The sequence below is a fragment of the Notechis scutatus genome, chromosome 6, assembly GCF_049901735.1.
Source record: "Notechis scutatus isolate UNSWTSFEM ecotype Mainland chromosome 6, rNotScu1.2, whole genome shotgun sequence".
Lineage (NCBI taxonomy): Eukaryota > Metazoa > Chordata > Lepidosauria > Squamata > Elapidae > Notechis > Notechis scutatus.
In genome coordinates, this window is record NC_142014.1 from 10,371,584 (window position 1) to 10,399,278 (window position 27,695).

At 36.0% G+C, this 27,695-nt stretch overlaps 1 protein-coding gene across 1 annotated transcript in view; it reads left to right on the plus strand.

Moving 5' to 3' along the window:
• Window positions 1-27,695, plus strand: part of KCND2 (potassium voltage-gated channel subfamily D member 2) — a 307,066-nt gene that overhangs the window by 1,739 nt on the left and 277,632 nt on the right. The window contains exon 2 of the mRNA XM_087969353.1: window positions 603-1,772. Within this exon, the coding sequence (XP_087825479.1) occupies window positions 658-1,772 (1,115 nt within the window). The 5' untranslated portion in view covers window positions 603-657. The remainder of the gene's footprint in view (window positions 1-602; window positions 1,773-27,695) is intronic.

A 27,695-nucleotide genomic window follows, 5' to 3' on the forward strand; every position in this document is an offset into this window, starting at 1 on the left:
CCTTAAAAACTATGATTTGCAAAGAGATGTAAGTAGATGTCCTAGCAGGTGTTCTTTCTGTAGCACTAGCCTAAGTATTCAAGAAAGAAAAAAAATCCATTTTTTTAATTCTCTCCTCAGTTCCCAAACAACTATTTGGCAGCTGATGGTTGTAGTAGACAAACGGGAGAAAATGTCAGGATGTCTTTCCTGGAAATCAGAAAAAGACCGGAATATTGCTGATCTAGGAGTTATCTCTTGGTTTGATAAAATTGCTGACTGATTACCACTCCCTGGATCTGACAGGCTAGCTGATCTGCTTTTGCAGACAGTATATTTTTTTTTGCTGCATTTTTGTGCATGTTGATCTTCCCTGACTTCAGTCTACCTAAGGGAGAAAGGAGGTGCTTCCTGTTGATCAAAAACAAAGAACAGCTTTTCATGCTCCACAGTTGGTTAACTCCTTAAAGCAAATATTTCAAATAAGAGTTAAGCAACGGCCAGAGCCTGTTCTTTGGGAAGGGTTGCAATTTGGGAAGGGTAGATTTCTCTGTCATACATATAAAGTGTGGGATAATTTCTTGCTACATTCTGTGTTTTTTCCCCCTTCCCCTTCATTTTAGAAGACTGGATTGTTTCTAAAGAGACCGCCCAGCCATACCACCAGCAGCTTCCACAATGGCAGCAGGAGTAGCAGCGTGGCTGCCTTTTGCCCGAGCAGCAGCAATAGGATGGATGCCAGTGGCCTCCAACCCTATGCCAAATGCACCTCGGCAGGAGAGGAAATGTAGCCAGGATTCTCTGATTGTGCTGAATGTGAGTGGCACCCAGTTCCAGACCTGGCTGGACACCCTCGAACGCTATCCTGATACCCTTCTGGGCAGCTCGGAGAGAGACTTCTTCTACCACCCAGAGACACAGCAATACTTTTTCGACCGGGATCCAGACATCTTCCGACACATCCTCAATTTCTATAGAACAGGGAAGTTACACTATCCCCGTCAAGAATGCATTTCAGCCTATGATGAGGAGCTGGCCTTCTTTGGTATTATCCCTGAAATCATTGGCGATTGCTGCTACGAGGAATACAAGGATCGACGACGGGAAAATGCTGAACGCCTTCAGGATGATGCTGATCAGGATAACGCCAATGAGTGCCATCTTCCTTCCATGACCGCTCGAGAGAGGATGTGGCGGGCCTTTGAGAATCCACATACCAGCACACTGGCCCTGGTTTTTTACTACGTCACTGGCTTTTTCATTGCTGTTTCTGTCATGGCGAACGTGGTGGAGACTGTGCCCTGTGGGATGACTCCTGGTGCCATCAAGGAGTTGTCCTGTGGAGAGCGCTACGACGTGGCTTTCTTCTGCCTAGATACAGCTTGTGTCCTGATCTTCACTGTTGAGTATCTCTTGCGCTTGGTGGCTGCTCCAAGCCGCTATAAGTTTGTCCGTAGCGTCATGAGCATCATTGATGTTGTGGCAATTATGCCATATTACATTGCTCTGGTGATGACCAACAATGAGGATGTCAGTGGGGCTTTTGTAACCCTGCGTGTCTTCCGGGTCTTCAGGATCTTTAAATTTTCACGCCACTCACAGGGTCTACGCATCCTTGGCTACACTCTGAAAAGCTGTGCCTCAGAGCTTGGTTTTCTCCTTTTTTCTCTCACTATGGCCATCATAATCTTTGCTACAGTCATGTTCTATGCTGAAAAAGGTTCATCTGCCAGCAAGTTTACCAGTATTCCTGCTGCTTTCTGGTATACCATTGTTACTATGACCACCTTGGGGTAAGTGCATATGGTTTTATATCTATTTATGTAAAATGTAGACAATTTGCATTGTTATCTGGATTATCTTTGCCTGTTTTTTTTTTTTAAAGTGATGAAAAAATGATGCATAATTGTGCTCAATTGAGGAAATGCTTATGATCCTTTATGATATGCAGAAGATGCCACTTCACTTTCTCTCATGTAAATAGAAAATATTGAGAGGTACAATTATGAGTTCCCTTAAATTCTAGGATTGCTGTGAATTTTGTATTCTTTTTTCTTTTACTTATTCAGATATTCCTGTTGAAGTTTGTACGCAAGTTTATCCTCCTATTTTTCCTTTATGGTTTGATGTAATGATAGTTGAGTTTTAGGCAAAAGATAACAATTCTGTTTTCCTATTATCCTTGATTGGTATGATAAGGAACTTTATAATAGTTTATGTACTCATAGCAAAAATGTAAATAACCTTTCACCTCAGAAGAATTATAGTCAAATAATATAAAAACTAACACAACGCTTCTAAGTTTGCTTTTTAAAATATATGTTAAAGTTGTCAATGTAGCTGATTTTGAAATGTTGCATTAAGCATTTAAAATTTATATTTAGTTTTTCATTCTAGAAGCTAACTTTTGGAAATCATGATGAATTCACCAACAGGGCATTATAGGTTATTTCATGATTTCTTACAATGTAGCATTTTATATAAATATCTTTTTTGAAGAAGGACTATGATGTGAACTAAGTTTTTAAAAAAGTTTTAATGGGAAATTGTTCAGCCTATGCTTATCCTTAAAAATCAGAGTTTAATCCTCAAAATGACTGATACCCCAAAAATGCTTCTCACAATATTATCTGGATATGACATATAGAGGTAAGTTAATTTGAAGAAGTTTATTTGTAATTTTATTCCAAATTAGTTGCGCAATAATTTACTGGGAAAGGATTGATTTCTTTTTTTTAAATGCCCATTATTACCATAATGTATTATAAGTCTTGCAAATTTATCTGTTATAAGTTCTGCAATAACTTTCCCCATCTTATTAACCTTCAGACATTTTGAACTGCCCTAACCCCTATTTCTCATCATAGGGCACGGAGGTTAAGGAAGAAAAGGAAAAGATTTAAGTTGGAGATATCTTGCTATCAACTCATATTTTATCTCAAAAACATTCATTTGTTCTTAAATAACAAATACTGAGCACCAAAAACAAACAAATATTAAGCACTGAAAATATGCATTATTTCTGGATCAAGTTTAGCATTTCACTAAGGAGAGTAAAATAGATTTATATGAATGAGTATTGCTATAAACTTCAGTGACATTTCAGAAATAGGACAGACTGCAAGACTTAATCCTCATTGTGTTCTGTAAAACTTTAAGCATGTAATTTAAGCACTATCACTGAGATCAATGGCAGCAGAAACCACTTAACTCTGCCTTGGGGATGGATATAAATAAGATTGCAATTGTGATTATGATGATAGAATTATCTGTTTGAAATGAATCAATCTTTAATAAAGCTACTATGGGTTACTGTACAACTATAATTAACACTTTAATTAAAAAAAGGCATTGCTATGTTTGTGTGTGTGTTGGGAAGAGGGAGAGGAAAAGTAAGTATTTAGGCTTTTTTCTGTTCAATAGTTTATTTTCCTGAAAGTGTTCCTTCCACTTGTTTGCTGGTTCAAGCAGACTTCTGGAGTTTCACAAGGAAAACAAATATTATGACAAACCATAATTTTACCAGTTGAATTAAAAAAAAACTTTATTAGACTGGGTCAGATAAAGGACATACATAAAATATATCAGACTGAAATTTGAAATGACAGAGACCAGATTGTATCTGTAATTTCTGGTTGGAAACCAGAGACATTTAGGTTGTGATTCAGTTAAATGTTAATGGCAGCGGTAAAAGAAAAAAATAGTCAAAACTTAATCGTGTGGCTCTAATATTTATCATACTGCGTCAAAAAGAAAGGCCTAACCAGCAATTTTTAATCTTTCATTCATAGTTTGAATGTTTTATACTGCATCAGGATACATTTAAATTAAATGTCAGGTGCACTGTCTTTTGGTCTTGTCCATGGTACTGAAATGAATATTTGGTTTTTATTTCATTGCCTTGAATTGTTTTATTTTCTGCAGGCTGACTTTTTTTTATTGATAGTGGACTAAGACAATTAAACTTTCTGTGAAGTAGATTTTTTGATAGCTATACTAAACAAGAGTATAAACTTTGCTTTTAGTTCTTAGGAAGGCAAGCTGTGTGGTATTGTTTGGCAAATATTCTTACTTACATTCTGCAGGATATCTTAAAACTTACTTATTACTTTTATAAAATAACATTTTGTACATTTTAAAATAAATAGGATAATTTTTTATAACTGTGTGTGTGAGTGTGTGTGTGTGTGTAGATTATATATATACATATACATATACATATACATATACATATACATATATATTTCCAAGGGGTTATCAAAGTAATAAATATTACACTGTAATAAATACTTTTCAATAATCACTTTATCTCCCAAATCCTAAAATTAACTAAATAAATATAAAATAAACAGTTTGTTTACCTCAGTTGTTTTTCCTGTCTAAATCAATGACCGAAAACATATATCTTAAGAATAATTTGAAATATATATACTGTAGGTAGGTGTTGCATGCATGGAAGTGCGTATCCATGTGAGTGTATACTTCAGTGTATGTTCTGCTGGTACAATGATAGAAAAAAAATTGAAAGAAGTAGGAGTGAGAAACAAGGTTGATAACATAAGTAATGTGTGCTATATTCCTTAATCATACATTAAGTAAAATTTACTAATACTGGTTTAAAGCTTTAAAAAAGACTTCTAATATATTTCTGTAGAACAGAATGCTTTAATAATGATTAAAATTAAATAAACATCCTGTGTTTAGTAACTAATTAGGAAATACTTTACAATCTTACAGAATCACATGCAGCTTGATGGCATGTTAACTATATTTTATGTAAATTGCAGAGAACAGCTAAAATCCTTACTAACCACACTCCTATAGTAAACTTAATGAGCAGCAGTCTTACTCATTGAATTAATAAACATATGTAGGAGCAAAGATATTTCTCAATATTGCATAAGGCTATGAAATTAAGAAGTTTTCATAAATTGCAAACTTTAGAGATGCTGTTCTTTATAGAAACTACTTACAAGGGAAATAGTTCTTTAAGCTATGTCTGAAAAGAAAAATAATAGGCATCCTTTTAGACTTGCATAGAAATAAAACTGAAACAAAATTATGTATCAACAGTTTCAACCTGTTTGTCTGTTTCCACTGTTCACTACTTTGATAAATCACATTTGGAATACTAACTTGTGCAATAAAGGAAGCAGTGATATTTGGGTAAAACAAGATAAAACACAAGAATTCCTATTTTAATTGGTATATTATTGTATACTTTATTTATTTCTATTCATTTTTCCACTAAAAGTAGATAGGTAAAGTTGTACTGTGTTTCATGTTTCCCATGTTGCAAACAATCCATCATGATGCATACTATTACAAATTTATTACTGTCATATCACTATACAGGTAGTCCTCAACTTATAAGTATTTGTTTAAAGTTACAAGCACTGAAAAAACTGACCTGATAATTTTTCACACTCATGACTGTTGCAGCACCTCCATGGTCACGTGATCAAAATTTGAATGCTTGGCAACTACTTCATATTTATGATGATTGCAATGTCCTTGGATCATGTGATTATTTTTTATGACCTTCTGAGAAGCCAGTCAATTCATTTAACAACCATGTTAATAATTTAACAACTGCAGTGATGCACTTAACAACAGTGGCTAGAAATTTCTTAAAATGAGGCAAAATTCACTTAACACTTAGCAGCAGACATTTTGCGCTCAGTTGTGGTCATAAATTGAGGATTGCCTTTACTGTAGCTGCAGAGCTTTTGTATGGTAAAGAATATATTAAGAGGAAGGGTATTAATTTATAAAAGCAGGAAATAGAATACATTAGCACATTGATCTCATTCACACTCTTCTGGTTGTAATTAATAAAAACTGTAAAAATGCACCTTTGTAATTTTTTAACATCCAATCAAGCTGTTAATGAAACATTTGTAACAAACTTTCCTGTAAATTAAAGGAATATATTGTGCAATAACCAACGATATATGGTTTACATTGTAACTCCAATATGCAGTTTTTCCTTAATGATTTACCTTGGGTTTTTTTCATGTCTCTTCTAGTATTTTACCATGATGGAATTTAAGTTTTGTGCAGAGATATATTCTATCACAGACTAAGTGGTGATGCTAAGCATTGAGCATTTGATGCCAAGCATTAAGCATTTCATATTTTACAACAAATTGTTTGTTTCATTTAAAATGTACAGTTCTGTTTTTAGTTCTGAGTAGTTTCAAAACATTGATGCATAATAAAAATATTAAAATATATCTAAGCTACCTAAAGAACTCTCAAATCCGAAGTAGAAGTATTTAAGCACATATTATATTATATCCCCAAAATAGAATTAGCTTGGATATTATTTTATGCCTGTTGAGTCTGCGGAGGAATTGGTGTGTGGGCAAACAATTTTGAGCCAAAATTATAAGGCTTTATTCATCATCGTAAACACTCTGAATAGGGTCCAAAAAATAACTGGTAACCACTACAGCTATTTTATGGAAGAGGTGACATCCCTGGAAGCACCAATTATCATTTATACTTTGCTTTCTGAATTGTCTTCATGACTCTCTCTGCAAAAAAAAAAAAATGCATTGAAGCAATTTAGCTTTAAAGTATGCATCACAAAGTCTTTCTCTTTCAGGATTGAATGTATTTGATTTAGTAGCTGAAGTTAATAAGAGGTCCTTTTTATCACTGCTGTAATGTGATTTTTCACTATCAGTACCAGATTGAAGAAAAATTTCCACCTTTGAACCTGAATCTTAAAAACTGCAATCTGATCAAGATAAGGCAGATATCCTAAAGTTTGAAATCTTTGTCCTAAAATCACATTGATGAGGAACAACCTCTATTTCCTCTTAACTACACCAATTAATGTTAATGAATAGACAATGTTCTGTTCGCTTCTATTAATGCTTATATGTGATAATCTACAGCATGAACCTAGTTTCATACGTAGTCACTCTATGTGAGGTGGAATTCAGGTACTACAGGGTTCTAGCCCATATGGATGTATATACAAAGCTCTGCTGCAGTCATCTTGTAAATGCAAAGCATCTAAACTGAGGCTACAAGTATTAACTCTGATCCCTTGTGTTTTATACGATTTCTCAGTAAAGAACAGGTATGTTTTATAACACTTTATTGCATTCATATTACAACTGAACTTCAATGGCCTGTTCCTGAATAAGGAAAAATGAAATACATTCTCACTGAAATATCTTAATAAGTACATCTGTACAAATGTCTACCGATTTTGTAGAATCTGTAGCTGAAAATAAACAGGGAATTAAACTATACTAATCTCCTTTAGCTTACAGCCATTATTTTTATTGTTTGTAGCTCCTAGACCAGCACAACTGAATTTGCTCTTTTACAGGGCAGGGTACAAGAGTGCATTACAAGAAGTTATAACTTAAGTATCAGTGATGAACAAATAGAAGAGAGAAGCAAAAGAGTGAAGGAAAATGAGAAAGATGTAAAGTAGATGAGAGCTCAGCGGGAGCAAATGCAGCTGTGTGGATTCATACTCAATTGGGACAAGAAGCAAAAAGCCTTTGAAGGCAAGGTAGATTAAGATGACAGCTTGGAAAGAAGAAACAAAGACATTTTTTAGTAGAGGGAGAGAGAACAGAGAGTGAGTAGAAATATTCATAAACAAAAGTGGGGTAGAAAATATGAATAGTCAGATCACTGGCCTCAGACTCACCTCTCCATTTCAATCAATAATAATGTATTCAGTCAATGAACAGCAAAATAAAAAGAACAAAAACAAAGTGAAGCAAATAAATTTAATAATATGTTAACAATTAGCAAAATAAATCATATGGTAGAACATTCACTTCTGTTGTATATTATTAGGATGTAAGAGACATTGTTACTCAGATGATAAACCTAAAATGTTAATAAATATAAAATTAAAATAAAATAGTTATATTCCCTAACAATTTATTCTTTGAGATGTATAAAACCAAGGGTAATATTTAAAACAAAGGTAATTACCAGTATATCGTTAGCCAATGTATCTTATTTTCATAACAGCAATACAAAATGTAACTACTGCACATGTAATGAATAGTATTAAATTCTGAAGGAAAAGGTTCGTATAAAATTTATCTGGCCTCCTAAGGAAATTATCTATAAGGAGCAGAATGTACATTGACCTCATGTCTCTATAATATGTGTGAGATGGTTTTGATTTCCTCATCACCACATGGGCAAATATGGGCAAATATATTCAGCCACAGAGATTTTACTGTACCTGCCTTTAAGAAGTGCAAATAAGGTTAAATCTAAAGAATGGGATTTTCAGCTTAAGGAAAGTTGCCGTATCTCAGGTGCCCCTGTTTATCCAAATTCTATCATGTTCAGGGAGCATTGACCTCCATATCCCTTAGTCGTTCAATAATTAATTGCTTAGCTTGCTCACAGCCTACTGATATTAAGAGTAGTGGAGAGATCCCAGCTTATACTCTACCACCTGTTTCCAAGGAGATGAAAATTATCTGTTAAAACTAGAGGAGTCAGACCAACTGGGAAGAATTGCATTTTGACCTAGTAAGTTATCACCATTTTCCACATCCTAACCTGAATAGGTGGCATTACTGTATCAAGACTTAACAGAGCATTTGATATTCCATCAGGTGCTGTTAGAATTGATTGCTGGAATTTTGTTTGCACTTCTATCTGCCACTCCTTTTTCAGACAGAATCCTGTTTGTGTCCCATAAAGGATTTCAGATAATATTTTGGCTTCCAAATGTTTTAAAGCAATGAGAATCCTCCCCCAGTTTTCATTGGACTCACTGACTCTGTCTGGGCTTGTCATTGTCTTTCAACTGAACCTAACTCATCATAAAATAAAATGTGGGGTAACCACCATGAGTTATGCCTTAAGCTTCCAAAAAGGAAAAGCTGGCGTTAAATGAAAGTAATATAAAAGCTCAGTTGGAAACCATAAGATTTTGATTCTGTGCAAAGATATGGAGAGCCAAAAGTTACAGCCAATGATATAGTAAAAGATAAGACCATGGATCATTGTGACAATAGAATGAAACAGAACTGTGGTTAGATTACGTTGTAGTGAAGATAGTAGACTGGTAACGAGTTGGTTTTCCCAAGCTGCTTCCTCCACAATTGTTTTCTTACACATCACTTTGGTTTAGTTACAGGTATGCTATTTTTCTCCCTTTACATTAGATAGAGAGCTACTAGGGTGGTAAAGGTGCTTACTAATACTAGGGAAACTGAAGTTTTGGGTTTACCTTTAAGCACAGAAGCTGCCTGGTGACTTTGAGTCAGTCACTCTTTCTCAGCCCTAGACTGGGCCATTGAAAAACATTTAGCTATTTATCAACCTGAATCAGCATGGTAGATCTTAATGCATAACCTTTAGTAAAGTGAATATCATCATTTTGGGAGTAAATGGTTGGGATTATGCTGATGATTACAGTGACTAATACTTCAGAGGTCAAACACACAACCAAAATATATTGTTGTGATGGATGAGGAGGTAGATTTCCAGGAGGGAGGAGTGAATTCCAGAGGAGTAAGAGTAAAGGTAGTTCTTGACTTATGACCACAATTGAGCTCAAAATTTCTGTTGTTAAGTGAGACGTTTGTTAAGTGAATTTTTACCTGTGTTATTACCTTACTTGCCAAGTTGTTCAGTGAATCGCTGCAGTTGATAAGTTAGTAAACCAGTTGTTAAGTGAATGTTGCTTCTGCATTGACTTTGCTTGTCAAAAGATTGCAAAAGGTGATCAAATGACCTTGGGATACAGCAATGGTCATGAGTATGAACCCACCATCTGAATTTTGATCGCTTGATCATGAGGATGCTACAAAGGTGGTAACTGTGACTTATCATCAGTCACTTTTTTTCAATGCCATTGTAATTTTGAACTATCACTAAATAAACTGTGGTAAGTCAAAGACTATCCTTATTAGAAAGAATGCAGAAGGCATTCTTTGAATTTTTCCCTACCTTGTTAAATAAAATATTTTCACATTATTTCCTGATAATAACTTTTATATTCACTTAATGTGAAATAATTACAATTAGCATTCAGTTATTTTTAAACAAATATTAATTTTCAGAAACAAAATTTGGACAAAACTCCATTGCTCTCAGCTTGTTTCATTTAAAACTTCAATTCTGATAAAGCACGGGTGTCAAACTCGATCACCTCATGTGACATCATGTAACATATCATGACTTTTTTTTGCCTTTGTGGAGCTGGGTGGGCGTGGCCTTCATGTCATGCATCCGGCCTGCAGGCTGCCCGTTTGACACCCCTGTGATAAAGCAAAACGCTCCATACTTATGTTGTGGCCCGCCAGCTGCCAACAGAGCTGGTGGCAGAATTGGACAATGAGGAGGTTGAGGAGGAACTTGGGCCAGTTCTGGAATCTGGGGAAGGCTCTGATGGATGCTCTGTGTTGGACGCAGAGATAGAACCAGGGCTGTCCGACATTTCCCAGCCACCGGAGACATAGCTGCCTTTGGAGGCTGATATGAGTGAGGAGGAAGAATGGCTGGGGCCTGTTCCAGATGCATGTATGTGCAGAGCTGTTAGGAGAGGGAAACAATGGAGGTCATGGAGTCGACTCGGGAAGTGAAGCACACATGGACGCTAAATGGCCCCTCTCTGTCTGGGGAATAAAAGAAGGAAAGGGGCTTGGTTGTCATAGTTTGTCTTTCTGAAGATTTTGCTCACTGTGTTCCGTGCCACAGAGACTGCTTGCCAGAACTGAATTTTCAGCCTTTCAGCTGGGAGCTCACGGCCTTGCAATTATCGCAAGGAAAGGTCTGTTTCTGACGTTAACTCTTTGAAGGATTATTGCCTGGACTTTTCAATGGGTGAATGCAATTAATTCATAAAAAGGTGACAAGGTGTCTGTCTCTTGCTTCTGCTAAGGCTGGATCAGAACAATGTATAGTTCTGCCTTCCATGTGGATTGAAGTTCAGGTATGGATATGCAATTGAATACAGAAATCTACTACCTTGGAACATCAGAGAGGTGACATGACATATTTCAGTCACTGTCATAAAAATATTAGCACTGTTTTTCTCTTCCCTGTTCAGATAGAAAATATTTCTTGCAAACGAATGGACACCAGATGTGGAAATAATTAGATGTGTGATTGATATGTTTTGTTCCCTGAGTTCTTCAGTCAAACAGGTATCCATAAAAAGTATTAATATTTCACCCAGACTATGTAGTTTTGGTCAAAGCACAGGCTTACACACCTGAAACTATTTGCATCAGAGATACGTTTGTTTAAAGTTGTTTGATTCTATACAGTTAACTATGACAAAATCATTAAAAATATGTATTCAAATAGGTCTGGTAGTGTAACTGAAATATAGATGTATATTAGACCTCTGCCAATAATTTCAACTTTAAACAAGGTCAAGCCCCGATCTTGTATATTTGCTAGATTTTTCTGCGAATATTCTAAATCTGTAATGTGATTCTACCATGCATGGCTGACATGAACAGATATTGCTGTGCTTCATACTGTAGGACTTTGCATTCTGAGATATTGTTAAAGTATTTCTATTAACACATTAAATATTGGTCCATTGGTTGCATGTCCTACACTGGAACTTGTTCTATACTGCAGATTATAGTTAATGAAGTGTGACATCTAGCTATAATTTTAAACATATTCATTACAGCTGCTATAAACATAATACTGAAACATCGCTACCTCCCTCTACTGGTATAATTATTAACATTTTCAAAGATATTCTAAAACTCAAAATATAAAACCTGCAACAATTATTGAAGCAAAAATGATAAAATTTAAGATGAAATAATCAAATAGTATTTGATGAATACTATTTAGTTTTCACAAGTTTTCTTTAGCCTTACCTGAATCTGACAAAAAAAGCTTCCATGTGCATATTTTTATACGAACCTTTTTTCATGCATACAGGCATGTATGTGAATATATGTGTATGGAAATGTGTGTGTGTTTGTGCTTGTGTTGAACATTTGCATTTTAAAAATGTGTACTGTTTGGTATGAACATGTGTTTTGTGTCCTCATAAATATTTAGCAAGTGAGTGTAAGTTAATTTTTCTAATTTTTCAAGTGGATCTAATATTTACTATCTGTAGCTAAAACTACAGAATGTTTATATTTCAGTTTTGCTTAGTTCCAATTTTAAGGAGGCATGTATAACATATTTTTGCACTCTATGTATAGCCTCACAAAGTTTCAAACTGTTTTATTTCTGAACAATATCTGGAAAAATTGTAAACATCTCAGCATGTAAAAGTGTGTATGCTATTCACCAACACAAGATTATGTAAAGATGTTGCATAGTTACACTTGTATTACATTATTAACTGGTGACACCAAAGCAATTTTTTTGTTTTGTTTTTAAAGAACAGCTAGGGGAAGGAGATTTTTGAAATGAATGTTGGGGGAAAATGGTTCTCTGCTGTGCTTTAAAACAAAAATCCACAGTGCAATTATAATAAGGTGATATTTATACCCTTACATTCAGCCAATCTAGAGAAGAAAAGAGAATAGTTATACTCAGAACACTATGCACTATGTGACAAGTATTATTAACAGGTAGGCTTTTGATACCATGTTGTAATAGGAGAAAGTAAACAAGATCTTTTATCTTAAACTCAATACAAAATAGTAAGAATGAGAATTGATATCTTGATAGCTTCTAAAAGTGGTGGCAAGTTCAAGAAATAATCTTGCAAAGATTTGGGTGCTGTATTTTGTGAATGTAAAAGTGGTGTGATTATATATATTTATAGATAGATAGATAGATAGATAGATAGATAGATAGATAGATAGATAGATAAATATAAATATAGATATAGATATAGATATAGATATAGATATAGATACCGATATATATATATATAGGTTCCTGGTGGCGAACCTATGGCATGTGTGCCAGAACTGGCACGCAGAGCCATTACTGCCAGCACGTGAGCACTCACCCAGAAAAGGTCTACTGCGCATGTGCGCACGCGCTGACTACCCAACAGCTGATTGTCAGGTATCTGGCGCGCATGTGCGGGGGCACGGCACCACGCAGGAGACACTCGCACATGCGTAAAAGCACGCGGGGCACGTGGGAGGGTCACACGCATAAGTGCACAACGTGGGTCACACAAGTTGCATATGCATGCGCAGGAGGCATGGGGGACCCCACACGCATTGCCTTCTGGGTGATGGCACACGACCATGAGCAGGCAAGCATGCACGCAATTATCAGCACAGAAGTCCAAAAAGGTTAGCAACCCCTGGTCTATAGTTTCTGAGCAGATGGAAGAATATTTGTAAAGACAAGAGAACAGAAGAATTAAGTGGCCTGGTATCAATGGTGGGATTCAAATTTTTTACTACTGGTTCTGTGGGCGTGGCTTGGTGGTGCATGGCAGGGGAAGGATACTGTAAAATCTCCAGTCAGAGGTGGTATTTGCTGGTTCTCCAAACTACTCAAAATTTCCGCTACCGGTTCTCCAGAACTGGTCAGAACCACCTGAATACCACCTCTGCCTGGTATCGATTATAATTAAAAGTAGCATTTTAATATTCCTTTGGTAAAAGAATAGCAAATCAATTCATAGCACAATGTTGATATGGGAAGAGGCAATGACAGTGAGAAAGGAAGTCCTTGTGTTTCTTCAGAAATATTTTCTAAAGTTTTCAAGTGTTAATGTTTTAAAATGTAGGAATAGTTTTGATGGAGGAATACCATAGATGGTATTCAGCAGATTCTGACCAGTTCTGGAGAAGTGGTCGCGGAAATTTTGAGTAGTTCAGAGAACTAGCAAATATCACCTCTGACTGGAGATTTTACAGTACCCTTCTCCTGCCATACCACCAAACCACGCCCACAGAACCGGTAGTAAAAAAAATTGAATCCCACCACTGGGGAATACTGTATTCTGTTCTACTGTATTCTGATTTAGTGAGTGTTAAGATGGGTCAAGCTAAAATACCTAATTCAACCCATTGTACATCTGAGAAATTGGCAGATGTCCTTGGCAGAACCTTAGTATTCTGCCAAGGCCCCAAGAGGCATATACTGTACATAATACCATGATGTTTAATAATTACAGTAACACGTACCACAATATGACATAAAAGCATTTTGTTCACAGAAAACAGGTTAAAAAACAGAAGTAATTATAAAGGGTGCTAATCATTCCTGTGATTATTTTCCAAAATGGAATAGGTATTTTAGATCTTGTTGAGAATAAATTAATTAGAGAGGCAGGTTGTTAGTATACAAGTTATACAACTGATTGCTTTAAAAATGCATAATATAATATTAATGCTTTCACCATTCATTTGATTCATTATGTTAATATGATTTCTGAAAGGGAATAGCCAGTAATTTAGACTTATGATCTAAAACATCAGCACAGAATTTGCAAAATCAATGGATTTTATTTATTTTTTTCCTTGCACACTGCTACTTAGACTAACAAAGAATTAAAATAATTTATAACAGGCTGGCATTCATTAGAAACATCACTTTGGGTGAACTTCCAAAGAAATTGCTTTCGGGAATGGATTCATTATTATATCATTCCAAAGGTCAAAATAGTAAAATGTTCGAATTAATTATCCTATTTATAATAATGCGGTCATATTTGTCTCTTAGAATTCTTTTTCTATTAATAAATCATATTATGCAAATATAACTTTAATTAAGAGCAATTAAAGTGTCCCTAATAGTTTTTGGAAGCTTTCCCCAGAATAATTATTGTTGAACCGTCAATCTGGAGAGGCTAGGAGAGCGGATGGACTTGCCCAACAGAGAGAGAGGTGGAAATGAATAATTGAGGTAGGAGAACAAACAGTGGAACAAGACACCAGAAAGAAAAGGATAAAAGAAATGAACAAGAAAAAAAATTGTTTAGCAAACCAAATATCCAGAAAAAGCCAATAAAGAATAACTATGTCTCAAAATTGTTAGATCTTGCTACAGGAATACCACAGCACAGTAATTTCTTTTCTTTTTCTTTCCTTTTTGTCTTGCACAACACTTGCTCCATTTACTATAAGATTAGCCAGGGAAAGGAAGATACCCTCTTGCACAAGGCAACAAAGGAATGTGTAGTAAGAATTTTCACTTATTTCCTTTATTCACAGTTAGAAGCACTATAGTGTCATATTGGAATAGACTAAGATGAAATATAAACTCTCCCTGTAACTAACATACTTAATGTGGAGCTATGTGATCAGTTAAAGTGAAACAAATTAGGGGAAATAAATTAGGGGTAATAAATAAAAAAAAACACAAATGTTTTATTTTGTATTCCAGAAATTCTCTTCAAATAGATCAGCTAATTTAATTGCTTAATTTGATTCTTAAGAGTGAAAAGTGGACTTTGGGGAAGTTTTTAGTCAATGAAAGGTATTTAGTACACCATCTGGTTCTTTTTTCATTAAAGCCTAATGAAGTGGACAAAACACTTGCACAAGTCTTGTTCTTGAACTTGCTTGTGGTGCCTTCCATGTAATAGCATGTTTACTGAGGTTTCTGTGCTGGTCTATATCAAGAGAGCCAGTTGGTCTAATGGTTAAGGCACTGGGCTTGAAACCTCAAGCAGGAGAGATCTTTTCCCCTAAACAATAAAAATGGCAATACCTGAGAAAAATGTGTGAAGCCAGAATTAACCCATATCATGGTGGATTTAGTTCAGCATTATTTACAACTGGCAAAATCTTACAAATTAGGCAATGCCACCTGGAAGAAACAACTAAGACAAAATAATAAACAACTCAGTATTACAAAAGGAGAAAGTATAAGGAAGAAACTCAAAATAATTGTGCCATGCATCTGCTTGATATGAAAAGGCACTAATGTTTGTTTATTGTACCCCAAAATATTAAATACAGGTAGTCCTCATTCAGTGATCACAATTGGGACTGACAATTCAATCATTAAATAAATAGTCGCTAAGTGAAACTGCAACTGTGCTTAAGGTCTTACTTCAGCTTTCCCTTGTTTTATAGACATGTGAAGGTACTAAAGGATTGGTCATAAAGTTACTTTTTTATCACTGTTTGTCAATCCTGAAGCTGGCCTGGCCGAAGCCATCTTGGAGCTTCAGTACTGCCACACTGGAGCTGAGGGGTAGGGAGGCGGAATTAGAAATAGCTGGAGTTGTGCAGTCAAAATATAATACTTTGTCAGGATGTTCTCATAACTGGTGAGAAGGAAGAGTGATGTCACCCGACCATCAGACAGCCATGTGACTGATTGTTTGGAGTTGAGGGGAAAACTTTCACTTTTAATAAGGTGAAAATCAAGGGACCCCTAAAATATTTTTTTTACCAGATATGTGCCAATATGATATTTCCAATAAAGCTATTTTTTGAGGAATCTATCTGCCTCAGAGTTTTTTACTGCAATGGATCTATTACTTGGAACCCTGACATGGTCATAATTGCAAAACAAGGACTATCAATAGCATTTTTAAAAATGTCTGTGCTGTTTATTGACCTCCAGAGGGCTGACATAAAAAAGCCCTCATCCTTTAAATAACATCTATATTCGATGATGCTTTCTGAATTTATGTTTATTGACAAACTGGGTAAAAAGGAAATTGGGCATGGAATGGATTGTTCTGTAAATTCAAAGAAAGCATAGTGAAAAAAGTGAGAAAAAAAATGAATAAAATGAAGCTTGTAAAAGGACCAGTTGGGCAGCCTGAGAAACGGATTGCAAGTGGCCTTTAAAAGAAGAGAAAGTTTGAACCTTCAGGCATGCATATACATACTTATACATACATACATACATACATACATACATACATACATACATACATACATACAGGCAAATTCTTAGTCCATTGAAAGCTGCTTTTGTAACTAGGTTGCTTGTAGCTTAATAATGTAGCTTGTTTACTGTAGCCAAGTTCTTGAATTCCTAAGAGTACTAAGTTTTGAATAAAATGAGAGCAACCACTGACATATTTGGGGAATTAATTCTTCTGTGGGAAGATATTGATTTTGTTCATTTTTATTACTATATTTTATTTCCTTACAGGTCTAAATAAGATGATTCTGTGCTGTGGTTCTTATGTTAAAAAATAGGGAGATTTTTGTGCATTCCAAAACCTTAAAAATTTTCAATAAAAACTCATGGTCCTCTGAGGCAATGCTTTCCCATACATCAATTTACCAAATTGTTGGGCTTCAACCTCATCCTTCTCCAATGCTTGTGAGAAAAATTGGTTAATCAAGGCCTTCCAGAAGGTAAGGAGGGTGGGAACCTGCCAGATCTCTAGGGAAAGTGTCATAAGGGCTGAGAAAATGTAACTAAATTGGTTTAGAACATCCTTTCATTATTTCACTACTGGATCTAAATTATAAGCAATCTGAAAAGTACAGTCATTCATAGATACTGGTGTAAAACCTAACTCCTGAGAATGGAGAAGGAAGCTTGACCCAAATGTGTTTCCTGCCTGTGTATTGATGAAGCCACAAGGTGACTCCTAGTGGCTTACAACATTACAAACAATAAAACCATAAGTATTTCTAATAACGGTAAAAATACAGATTGTAATTAAATTAAAAGATGGGAAGGGATGGAGAAGAAGTGCAGGGGGAAAGTTATAGGTGGTCAGGAGAGTCAAAGCCAGCCTCACTTTGGATGGCAAGATGTTCCAAAGGGCAGGAGGCACAGCAGAAAGGGCTTCTCTCCTGGACCTTGCCACTGGAACTCTGCACACAACAGTATATCATTAAAATCATTTTGTTTTTATTAAGCCTTTCTCTCTTCCTCCTTCCTCCCCTCACTCTTTTGAAAGGCAATTTGTTTTTCATCTGAAATCTTGCTTAAATAAAACAGCATCTGCGGAGGAGGAGGCATAGTTTAAATAATAGTGCCACTATGCCAGTAAATTTCAGAGAACATGACTGCGTGCATAAGCCTAAACACCTCTATTTGCATTTGAGGGAGAACATCTTTAGTAGTAGGATATTTTCTTATGAATCTATTATTAATAATACAAGATGCCCATAATGTATTAAGTAAGCAAACTAAAAGTATATTTATCTGGGGAAATAGAGCATGAAGTGAGTGATATTTCAGCTAGCCAGAATATGAAAGGGAATCAGTCTAATCTAGAACACTGCAGTGTTGTTCTGAACATCCTTCACAAAACTAAAGTTACTCTGAGCATTGCGATCTCTTCACAATCTCTAGTTTCAAAGGCCTTCCCTTTTCACTAACAATATGTACTATTTATTAAACTTCATAACACTTTTTGTGGAGTTACATTGGATTTCTCCCTGCCGCATCAGTATAATTATTTTGTCTTGATGTTTTAGTAATTGCACAGAACTTTAGTTCTTTTTTAGGAACTGCCACTCATCTTCAGTTCATTTTTTCCCATTAGCTTTACTGCTATGGAATGCTGCATACTATTGAGCAGAGTTTATTAAGATCAAGTCTCTTGAAATTAAAGAATTTCAAGGTGTGCATTTGACTGCATTCACCTATAGTTTGGTTGAACTATGTAAGGTGGGAGAAGTGGTGTTCAGGCCATTGTGTGAACAGGTGAACAGGTGTCTTCTTACCTAAGGGCTGGAAAAAGATGTTGTTGCTTCTCAAATCATAGACATTAATCATTGCTCTGAATAGAAAATACTGTCTCTGATGTGAAATCTGATTATGTCATTGTCATTTTCACCCAATTGGTCCTTCCAATTCTTCAGTTAGGTTTTTACTATTGATTGATATTAGGTCAAGAATTTCAGTTCTCTGTTCAAATTTTTAACCAGATTTGTAACCCTTTTATAATCCTATCCAATATGGCAATTTGAGAGGTAAAATGGAAGTTTAATTCAACAATGTCATAGATCAGGGGTGTCAAACTTGTGTCATCACAGCAGCGTCATATGATGTATTGGGACTTTTTCCCTTTGCTAAACTGGGCGGGGCGCATGACGCATCTGGCCCTTGGGCTGCGAGTTTGACAGCCCTGTCATAGACTTTTCATCATATTGGAAAATGAATGCTGCTATTTTTATGATAGGTACCATATTTATACAAAGGCAAAATCATGCCCACTTGCTGAGGGCGGGTGGTGAGGGAAGAGAAATATCGCATCTATCCATAAATTACAGGCTATTCAGGATCCAACAAAACTCTTTCTTGTCCCTAAATATAGTGTTTGTCAATTCTTTAGATCGTTTTATGTAATTCATGTCACAAAAAATGAAATCACTCTTCAATACTGAGTTCCAAGGATTAGGTGCTGTGCACGCATCTGGAGCTAGAGACCATAAAAAGTATTTAGGCTATCTCATTAACAAATTGTGATTTTGCAATATGGGCAGATTTACTTATTTATTAAAGAGATAATAGGAAATAACCCATTTCTTTCCAAAGTCGTAAATAATATGACAGGAGGATATTAAGTTCACTGAGATGTGACAGAAAAGCTAAAAATTTATAGAGTTTAGTATTTTATGATGCCTGTTCTATTTTAACAGCTACAAACAAATATGTTTTCACCTACTCCCATTCCTCAAGACAACTACAGGGAGCTGAAGGACATCAATAATTAATAATCATGAGGACTTCATCTTTTTCCAGTATCATAGGTGTAATAATAATGGTTGCAGGAATATGGACATATTAGTGCTATTGAGCACTAATGTCTTACTTTTTATTTTTTAGTTGCAAAGAACATCTGAATTAACATTCTGAAACAGAATGATAGATCAACTATGATTTTGGTCTAGTCTGATAGGTGCTTCTTTTGTCTGTATACTGTTTAGTTAAGAAGATTTGGATTTTCAACAGTATTGTAAGCAGAGGGGATCAATCTCCAGGGAATCTTTTAATAGGCCTAGATTACTTCTGATACTATGCAGCAAATTCTGGTGATGTGATTTGCTGTCAGAATTCAGCTTAAAATTATTTTGATTTTTTTTTCTTAGCAATCATAAATTAGTTGGAATTTTTTTCAGGATTTTTTAAAAAGTTCTTTTCACAGTTTATTTCATTGCATTGCACACTTTTGTCCACTGCTTGAATGTATTGTAGGGAAACCAAATGCAATTGATTGTTCACCACCAGCAGGATATGATGCAACCTTATTTTACAGCAGAAGTGGATGTATTGAGGGCCATTTCTCATAGACATCACAGATGCCTTTGTGCATACACTTGACAACTCTCTACTTTCCTTCCCTCTCTCCCTCCTGGTGAAACTTTCCTTGTACTTTCTGTCGGTTGAAGTGAAAACAAATTTCTGGTAATTATACTTCAGATCACTATGGCAGCAAGAGACCAAATGCCTTTTGCAAGATTGCTTGGTTGTGACAGAGCTTTCTCTTTGTCCTGTTGCTGAAGGTTGTCGTTTCTTAACCTCCTTTGGCTGTGCAGAAAGAGCAGTCTGTTCCCTGATACCCAGCTGATGATTGATGAATGAAAAACCACTGGATCTTCCAGGAACTCAGTGGGCTACAGAATCATTTCCCCTATTTTGCAACCTTAGTCTAGAAGGTAAAAGGTATCTTCTTCTCTGATCTTTGTCGAGTGTTTTTCCCCTTTACTAAAGAGCATTGTGTTTTGGCCATCCACTGAAGTTAATCAGTCTTTTCTTTTTTTTCTTCAGATTGCAGGCTTTGAGTAAGTATGACCTAAAATCAGAGATAACCAAGGTTAATGGTATAACTACCGTCTGTCTGTCTATCTAGCTAGATATTTCAGCCTTTTGAAGTAGGCCAGGCCAGGAAACAAACACAAGAAGTTATAGAACTCTACTTTATTTGAGAAACTGTAAACTATAATGATAGAATACTGAAAGACTGAAATTTTCTCCTTCTGACATCAATCTACTATTGAACAAACTTTCAAATTCTTTATCACCCTCTATACTTCTCTATACCCAATAATGTTGGACATTCACTACAGGTTAGCAACCCAAACAAGTCAAATATTACAGAAACGCACTTTACTAAAAAGGAACAACATAACAGAATGTAGTGTTTCATTCATAAATCTCTTTTTGTCTACAGCCATATACTGTATTCCCCACTGAGACATTGGAACAATTGCGCCATTTGCATTAAACTTCTCTCGGACTCTTTATCTAGACTCTGGGACATGGCGAGGCAGCCTAACTGGTTGTTGTCATTGCCATGTCATGGCCCTTGTCTACCCGACCTTTGCTGTCCAACCTCATCCTCCAGTTCCAGCTGCGTAATGGGATGAGTCTTCCACCTGCCACTATACCTCTAATGGCCCCGGTGAAAGGGAAGGGAAGGGAGTTCCCGTCCCCAAGAGGCAGCCAGGATCCTTTCCCTGTTCTGCCCTGCCCTGCCCAAACCTAGCCTTGGAGCTGCCTTCTGGATGCCATTTGAGGTTCGTCCTCCAACCTCACCTTCCATCCCTTGGTCCATTGAGGCTCTGTCCACAAAGTAACTGGACACATTCCAAGCGTCCTGGTGCTTGAAGTCATTCTGGTGTCTCTCAAATCCCATCAGCCAGTCCACCTCTGAAGGAGCTGTTTAAGTGAGGGGTTGAAGAGCTAGAGGCTGAATCCCCCCCCCCAGCAGGTTCTGGACTCTGACAGTGCTTATAGGTGTCACCCTTCTTGGGCTGGCCAGACCAGAAAAATCAACTTCCCAGAAGTCTAAAACCTACTTTTATTAAGATTGGCTGCAATAAAGAAAATTTTTATTGTGCTGAATGGCCTTCTTATCCTCCTGTGAATCAGGGAGGCAGCTGCTTGAGCCACTTCCAAATTTTCTCTCGTAGTTCTGGGCTTGAAAAACCCTTTAGCTCCTTTTGCCTAAGAAGAGGGTTCTCCACTATCAATCAAGCTGGCCATGCCCACCCTGCCACGCCCACCCAGCCATGCCATGCCCATCTGGCTCTTTGAGGGCAACCATAATGCTAATGCAACCCTCAATGGAATTGAGTTTGACACTCCTCATTTATATCCTTCTATCATACATTCCACTCATGAGTTTCATCCCACCAAGTTTCAATAATAGCAACTATATCATATCTAGCTTCATGTACTGATACTTCAAGTTCACCCTGTTTGTTCCCTAAACTTTGAGTGTTAGTGTATAGGCATTTGAGTCATTTATGGGTCTTGTGTATATATCTCCTACTTTGTAACTGGGATTTCCATCCTTTCCATCACTCTCTATATCATGTTTTTCTTTTTTTATTTCTTTATTCCAAACCTCCTTTTTATTTCTTTACTCCAAACCTCCTTATGTGATTGGTTAACTAGTGTTTTTTTGCTTGGAATTAGGTGTTGTGGTCCGCCGGCAGCCTGCGGAGCTGGCAGCAGAGTCGGACAGTGGGGAGGAACGTGGGCCAATACTGGAGTCTGAGGAGGGCTCAGATGATGGTCCTGCATTCAACACAGAGATGGGGGTCAGGGCCATCTGAGAGTTATGTGCTGACTCCGGAGCCTCCAGAATCTGACATCAGCAAAGCAGAGGAACAGGGGGAGCCTGTTCCCGGTGCGTGGTTGCACAGAGTTGCCAGAAGGCAAGAACAGTTAAGACAAAAGGGTGACTCAGGAGTAAGGCTTGTAGATGATCGGCCCCTCCCATAAGACAAAAAGGAGGAGCAAAGGGACATGAGCCTTTGCAGGAAGCAACTTTGTTTGTTCTGATCGGTTTAAACGCTGAAGCTCCGTGTTGACTTTGTGCTCCATTTGGCCTTGTACAGCTAATTGGCAATTTAGTCATTGGCAGCATTTCAAGGAAGATAAAGGTGGATGCTTATCAGCCTTATCCAAAAAAAAGGCTGTGGCAGACTTCTGTTGGACCATTCACAAACTGTTTGGGACACATTACGGCTGTGAATGAATATAATTCACAGCTGTTTAAATAAAAAGAGGGTTTTAGGGACTAAGTGTGTGATTGTTACTGTCTCAGGAACCCTTGGTCAGAACATTAGGTTCTAAAGGTTGTGAAGATGACCCTCCTCTCCCCTCAATTTTAGTTTAAAGCCCTTTTGATAAGATGTTATTTTATTTAGGATTGATTAGATCAAAAGAGAAAATGAAGTCTAAAAACACAATTGATCTTCCATTTTGGATGTAGATATTTTTAATTTTTTAATTTTTCAAAAACTCTGAATGTTCCTTGATTTAATAATTTATTAAGTATATATTTGCTAGAATAATAGGTTGGGAAAAATTCATTAACTGGAATTTTATTTGATTAATAATTTATACAAGAAAATAAACAATTGAGTTGTAAATTGACGACATTATTTTGAAAATGAGAGGCGGTAGAAATCTCCTATAGAATAGCATTTGAGGCAGCTTCTCTAATATTTGTGATTTTCAGCCCAGTTTCTATATATACAGGTAATCTTCGACTTACAACAGTTTATTTAGTAATTATCAAAGTCGACCATTTTTCACACTGACAACTGTTGCAGCATCTCTGTGGTCACATAATCAAACTTTGGATGCTTGGCAACTCACGTTTATGATAGTTGCAATGTCCCAGGGTCATGCAACAGCAACAGAAACTGGCCTCAATTGTTGTCATAAGTTGAGGACTACCTCTGTGTGTGTGTGTGTGTGTGTGTGTGTGGTGTGTGTGTGTGTTACATTGTGTGTCTGTGCATGTGAGCATATAGGGCTCGCGTAAAGCCCTATAAAAAATTGTAGGTCTGAATATCAAAATATAAAGACCAAAATACATACAAACATACATAATATATAAACTTAAATACTATAGGTGAAAGTACAAACTAAATATAAATCATTATGATGAATTATATTTATAACTCAGTGATGCTATTCAATGAAAAAATGAGAAAGGACTTTAAAAATATATTTTGTTGTATAACTGTATAGATCAGAGCACAGCAATTTTTATCTGTACTGAATTATTTTAGTTGGGAATAGTGAGTTCTGTATGTGCATGATACAGGTTACTAAAATGTACCAAGAAACAGAATGAGAGCTGAATAAAAAAATTCTACATTGAATCAGAGTTAATTCTAGAAGAGAGCAGTGCGTTCCCTAACTATGATTAGATCTGGCAGTTATATTATCGTTAATAATTTGCTTTCTAAGACAGATGTGAAAGTTATTTTTTGGTTGGCTGAATGAATTACACCATCCAAGTGAGAATCTGTATCAAACAGTGCTTTTCTTTTGCCCATTGTTTGGGTCTATGACTCAAAAAGCCAAGATGAAAAGTCACACTATAGGTTTAAGTGTTTAAATATATGGATCAGCTATCTTCCAAAATACAGCAGGAAACATCCTATCAGGAAGAATGAGACTTCTTCCAAAGTGAAAATTCAGTACGGTACTGCTGTATCATGTTATTATGTATCATCAAGTCATTGTCAACATCCATGCTGGTGACAACATAGATTTTCTACATGGCAATCTGTCCTTAACCTGATATTTCAAAACTTTCAGCCATCCACTGTTCCTGTTGTAACCAATTCTATCCACTTTCCCAGCATTAGAGACTTAGCATTAAATAATGTGTTTGAAGTGGGATAATTTGAGTCTGATGATTTGTACCTCTAATGAGAACTCTGGATTGATTTGTTCAGTGATCCATTTGTTTGTTTTCTAGGCTACCTGTAGTATTCTCAAGAGTTTTCTCCAACACCAAAGTTTACAAACATCAATACTTTAATATGTTATTTCAAATAACTGTTAGTTATACAAGCTAAAATTAGAAGGAAACATTAAGCAAAATTGAGACTGCAACAAATGAACATTGATTGCTTTTTCTTCTTCCCCTCATAACATACAACATAGAATTAATTAGTTCTTGTGTCCATTTTTACCAGTGCAGCCATCCTGTAGTGGAACAGGAATAGAGAAATTGACAATGTTGTGGTATCAAGATATGAGACAACTTATAACAGGACTGTTAAACTCCTGGATGCGTCACATACTGGCCATGCCCACACCTGGTTTAGCAAAAGGGGAAGAAGTCCCAATATGTCATGTGACATTGCCATGACGATGTGAGTTTAACACTCCTGACTTAAAAGATCAAATAGGTACTGCCATTTTAAATTTTAATTTTTAATGGCAGCAGGTCATTGGTTTTCATGCTTATCAGCAATGCATTTTAACCATATTATTTGAAAAAAATTAGAAGAAACTTTTTCGTTTCTTGTAAAGGAACTTGTAAAAAGAAAAGGAACTTGAAAATAGTACAGTACAGGAATTCTTGTTTAATGGACACATATTTGAGCAAATGTTTGCAGGCATAACAATGATTAAAAGTAATCTTACAACCAATCCTTGCATTTACAACCTTTGTAGGTCTGAAAAGCAAAGGAAAGCAGAAGTAACACCATAACCAAGTCATACTTTCACTTAATGATTGCTTAACAACCAAATTGCCAGCCAATTGTCATTGATAAACATAGGACGTTTAGTGCAGAGGAAAGATTCACCTTCCTGCTTACTGTGGATTTTATATATTATTATTTATTAAATTTTTATGCTGTCCTTACAAGGTGACTGAGCAGCTTTTCTGTGAAATGCTCAAAACAAGGAAGCTTAAAATTCTCTCTGCATAAAAGAATGTGTTATTTCAGGGAGACAAAGTATTGACTTTCAAGAGGAAAAACAGAATTAAGACTTTTACTTTAAACATATTTCCAGCAACAGACATAATGCGTGATCTTACAACTTGATGTTGGCAGTGTGGTCACACTGCATTTCCAAATGTAGTCACATTGCATTTTAATATGCATAGAATTGAATATAACACACATTCATACAGACAAAAGATGCAAAAACATTTGGAGTACCAGAACCTGGACAACTTGGAATATGATTCACATAGAATATAAAAATTCTATTATCCTGTAAGGAAGGCAATACAAATTTAGATAACAATTTGTATGGTAATTGTGATTCTTTTTTTTTTTTTAACAGAAAAGAGGATAAAATGTGATAATATGTGCAACAAAAGAGATATCCACTGCGAGATTTCTTGGTGGATTTACACAAATATATACAACAATTGTCCAGTTTTTAATCCCATTGATGTCACTGGCAATATGTAGCAGAGGCAACATTTGTTTCTTTGCCTGATCTGCTTAAAAAAATATTATAAGGATTGTTGCAGACAGCAACATCCTTTGCTATGGAAATTGATTTCAGGAAATAGACATTTTGATTGCTGTGCATATACTCACCAGAGAATGAACAAATCTAATGTTTTTCATTCTTTCTTGCAACTGCTACTACCAATATATATATTGTTATATATAATCATGTATTTAGTATAGATTGATGTCTTTCACACATATACATGCACATAGCCATACAGAAAAAAACATCTTAGTAACTTAGGGAAAATATTTTTCTCTAACTATAGTTAGTTGATTGATATGGAATGGATATTTATATCAAATATTTACCAAATAATTAGCAGAGAAAGCTTATATATTTTATTTCTGTTCTACAGTGATGGAAATTAAGACACCCACTCTATATAAACAAACTCATTGATCAAGGTATTTGGAATTCCACGGATCATTTGATATATTAAGATAGCAAATAATTCCTACATATCCCAGACCCAAACACTGAGATGAGGGTGATGATGATGATAAATAGCATAAATTAATGAAAGAAATTAAATAAAAATAGTATATTGTATGTCTGTGAAACAAAGAGATATAAGAATTTCATGTGGAATACAGGTGACGATGAAGGTTTATTATGAATAAATTGTGAATAAAAGATCCAAAATGTGGACATAAATTGGTGTCAGCAAAGTTGTTTGTAGATGCTTAAGTAAGTAGGAATAAATTAGGAATCAATCAGTTTTGAAGGTTATGACCCAGTGATTGGAAGACTTAGGGATAAATTGGGGAAATTGGGGAATATTCCGAATAAAACATTTTTATAGAGGTGAAAAGGTGTTCTGTTGCTTTTAGTGACATAAATAAGTTACTATTAGGGACATAAATGGGAACCTGAAAATTAACTGGGCTATTCAAAGGGCCACTCAGCTGTTTAGTGAATAATTGCATTTAAAATATCTGTTTGCAGAAGTGTGAAGCATTTAGATTGGAGGATGAAAGCACTTTGGATGTGAAATGGGTGTACTTATTTGTATCGGTCAGAGGTTTCTTTAAAAAGCTATATCTTTCCTGGTCTTGTTTAGTAACCACATGGACCCAGGAATATAAGTGTGCTCATTAAGGGGATGAGGATAAAAGGAGAAGAATATGACAGGAAATAGAGGAATTTGCATACCTTTGATAAAATGATTATTGTAGACAGTAAATTGGAGAAATGTTTGATGTAGTCAAACCTCAACAAAACAAAACAAAGCGGTTCTTTTGCAGGGGTGTCAAACTGGCGGCCAGCCTGTGGGCTGGATGCGTCATGTGCAGGCCACGCCCACCCCAGCTCTGCGAAGGGAAAAATGTTGTGATATGTCACGTGACGGCAACGTGACACCGCAAGTTTGGCACCCGTGCTTCATCAGAATTCTTTGTTGATTTGGCATACTGTATAGATTTCTGCAAGCAAGCAAGCGTGCGCATTATATCTGGTGTTGATCAGCTTCTGGGTCAAGTTGATGATTACCTTTAAAGTTTTAAAGTTCAGTACTGGGATACACCAGAAAGTCCTTACCATAATTGGATTGAACTATCTACTCTGGTCTTCTTGTAGGTCTCATACCTCATAAGGTATGTGGGGTATGGAGCAGGTGACTAAATTTCTCAGTAGTTTTCTCCATTTTATGGAAT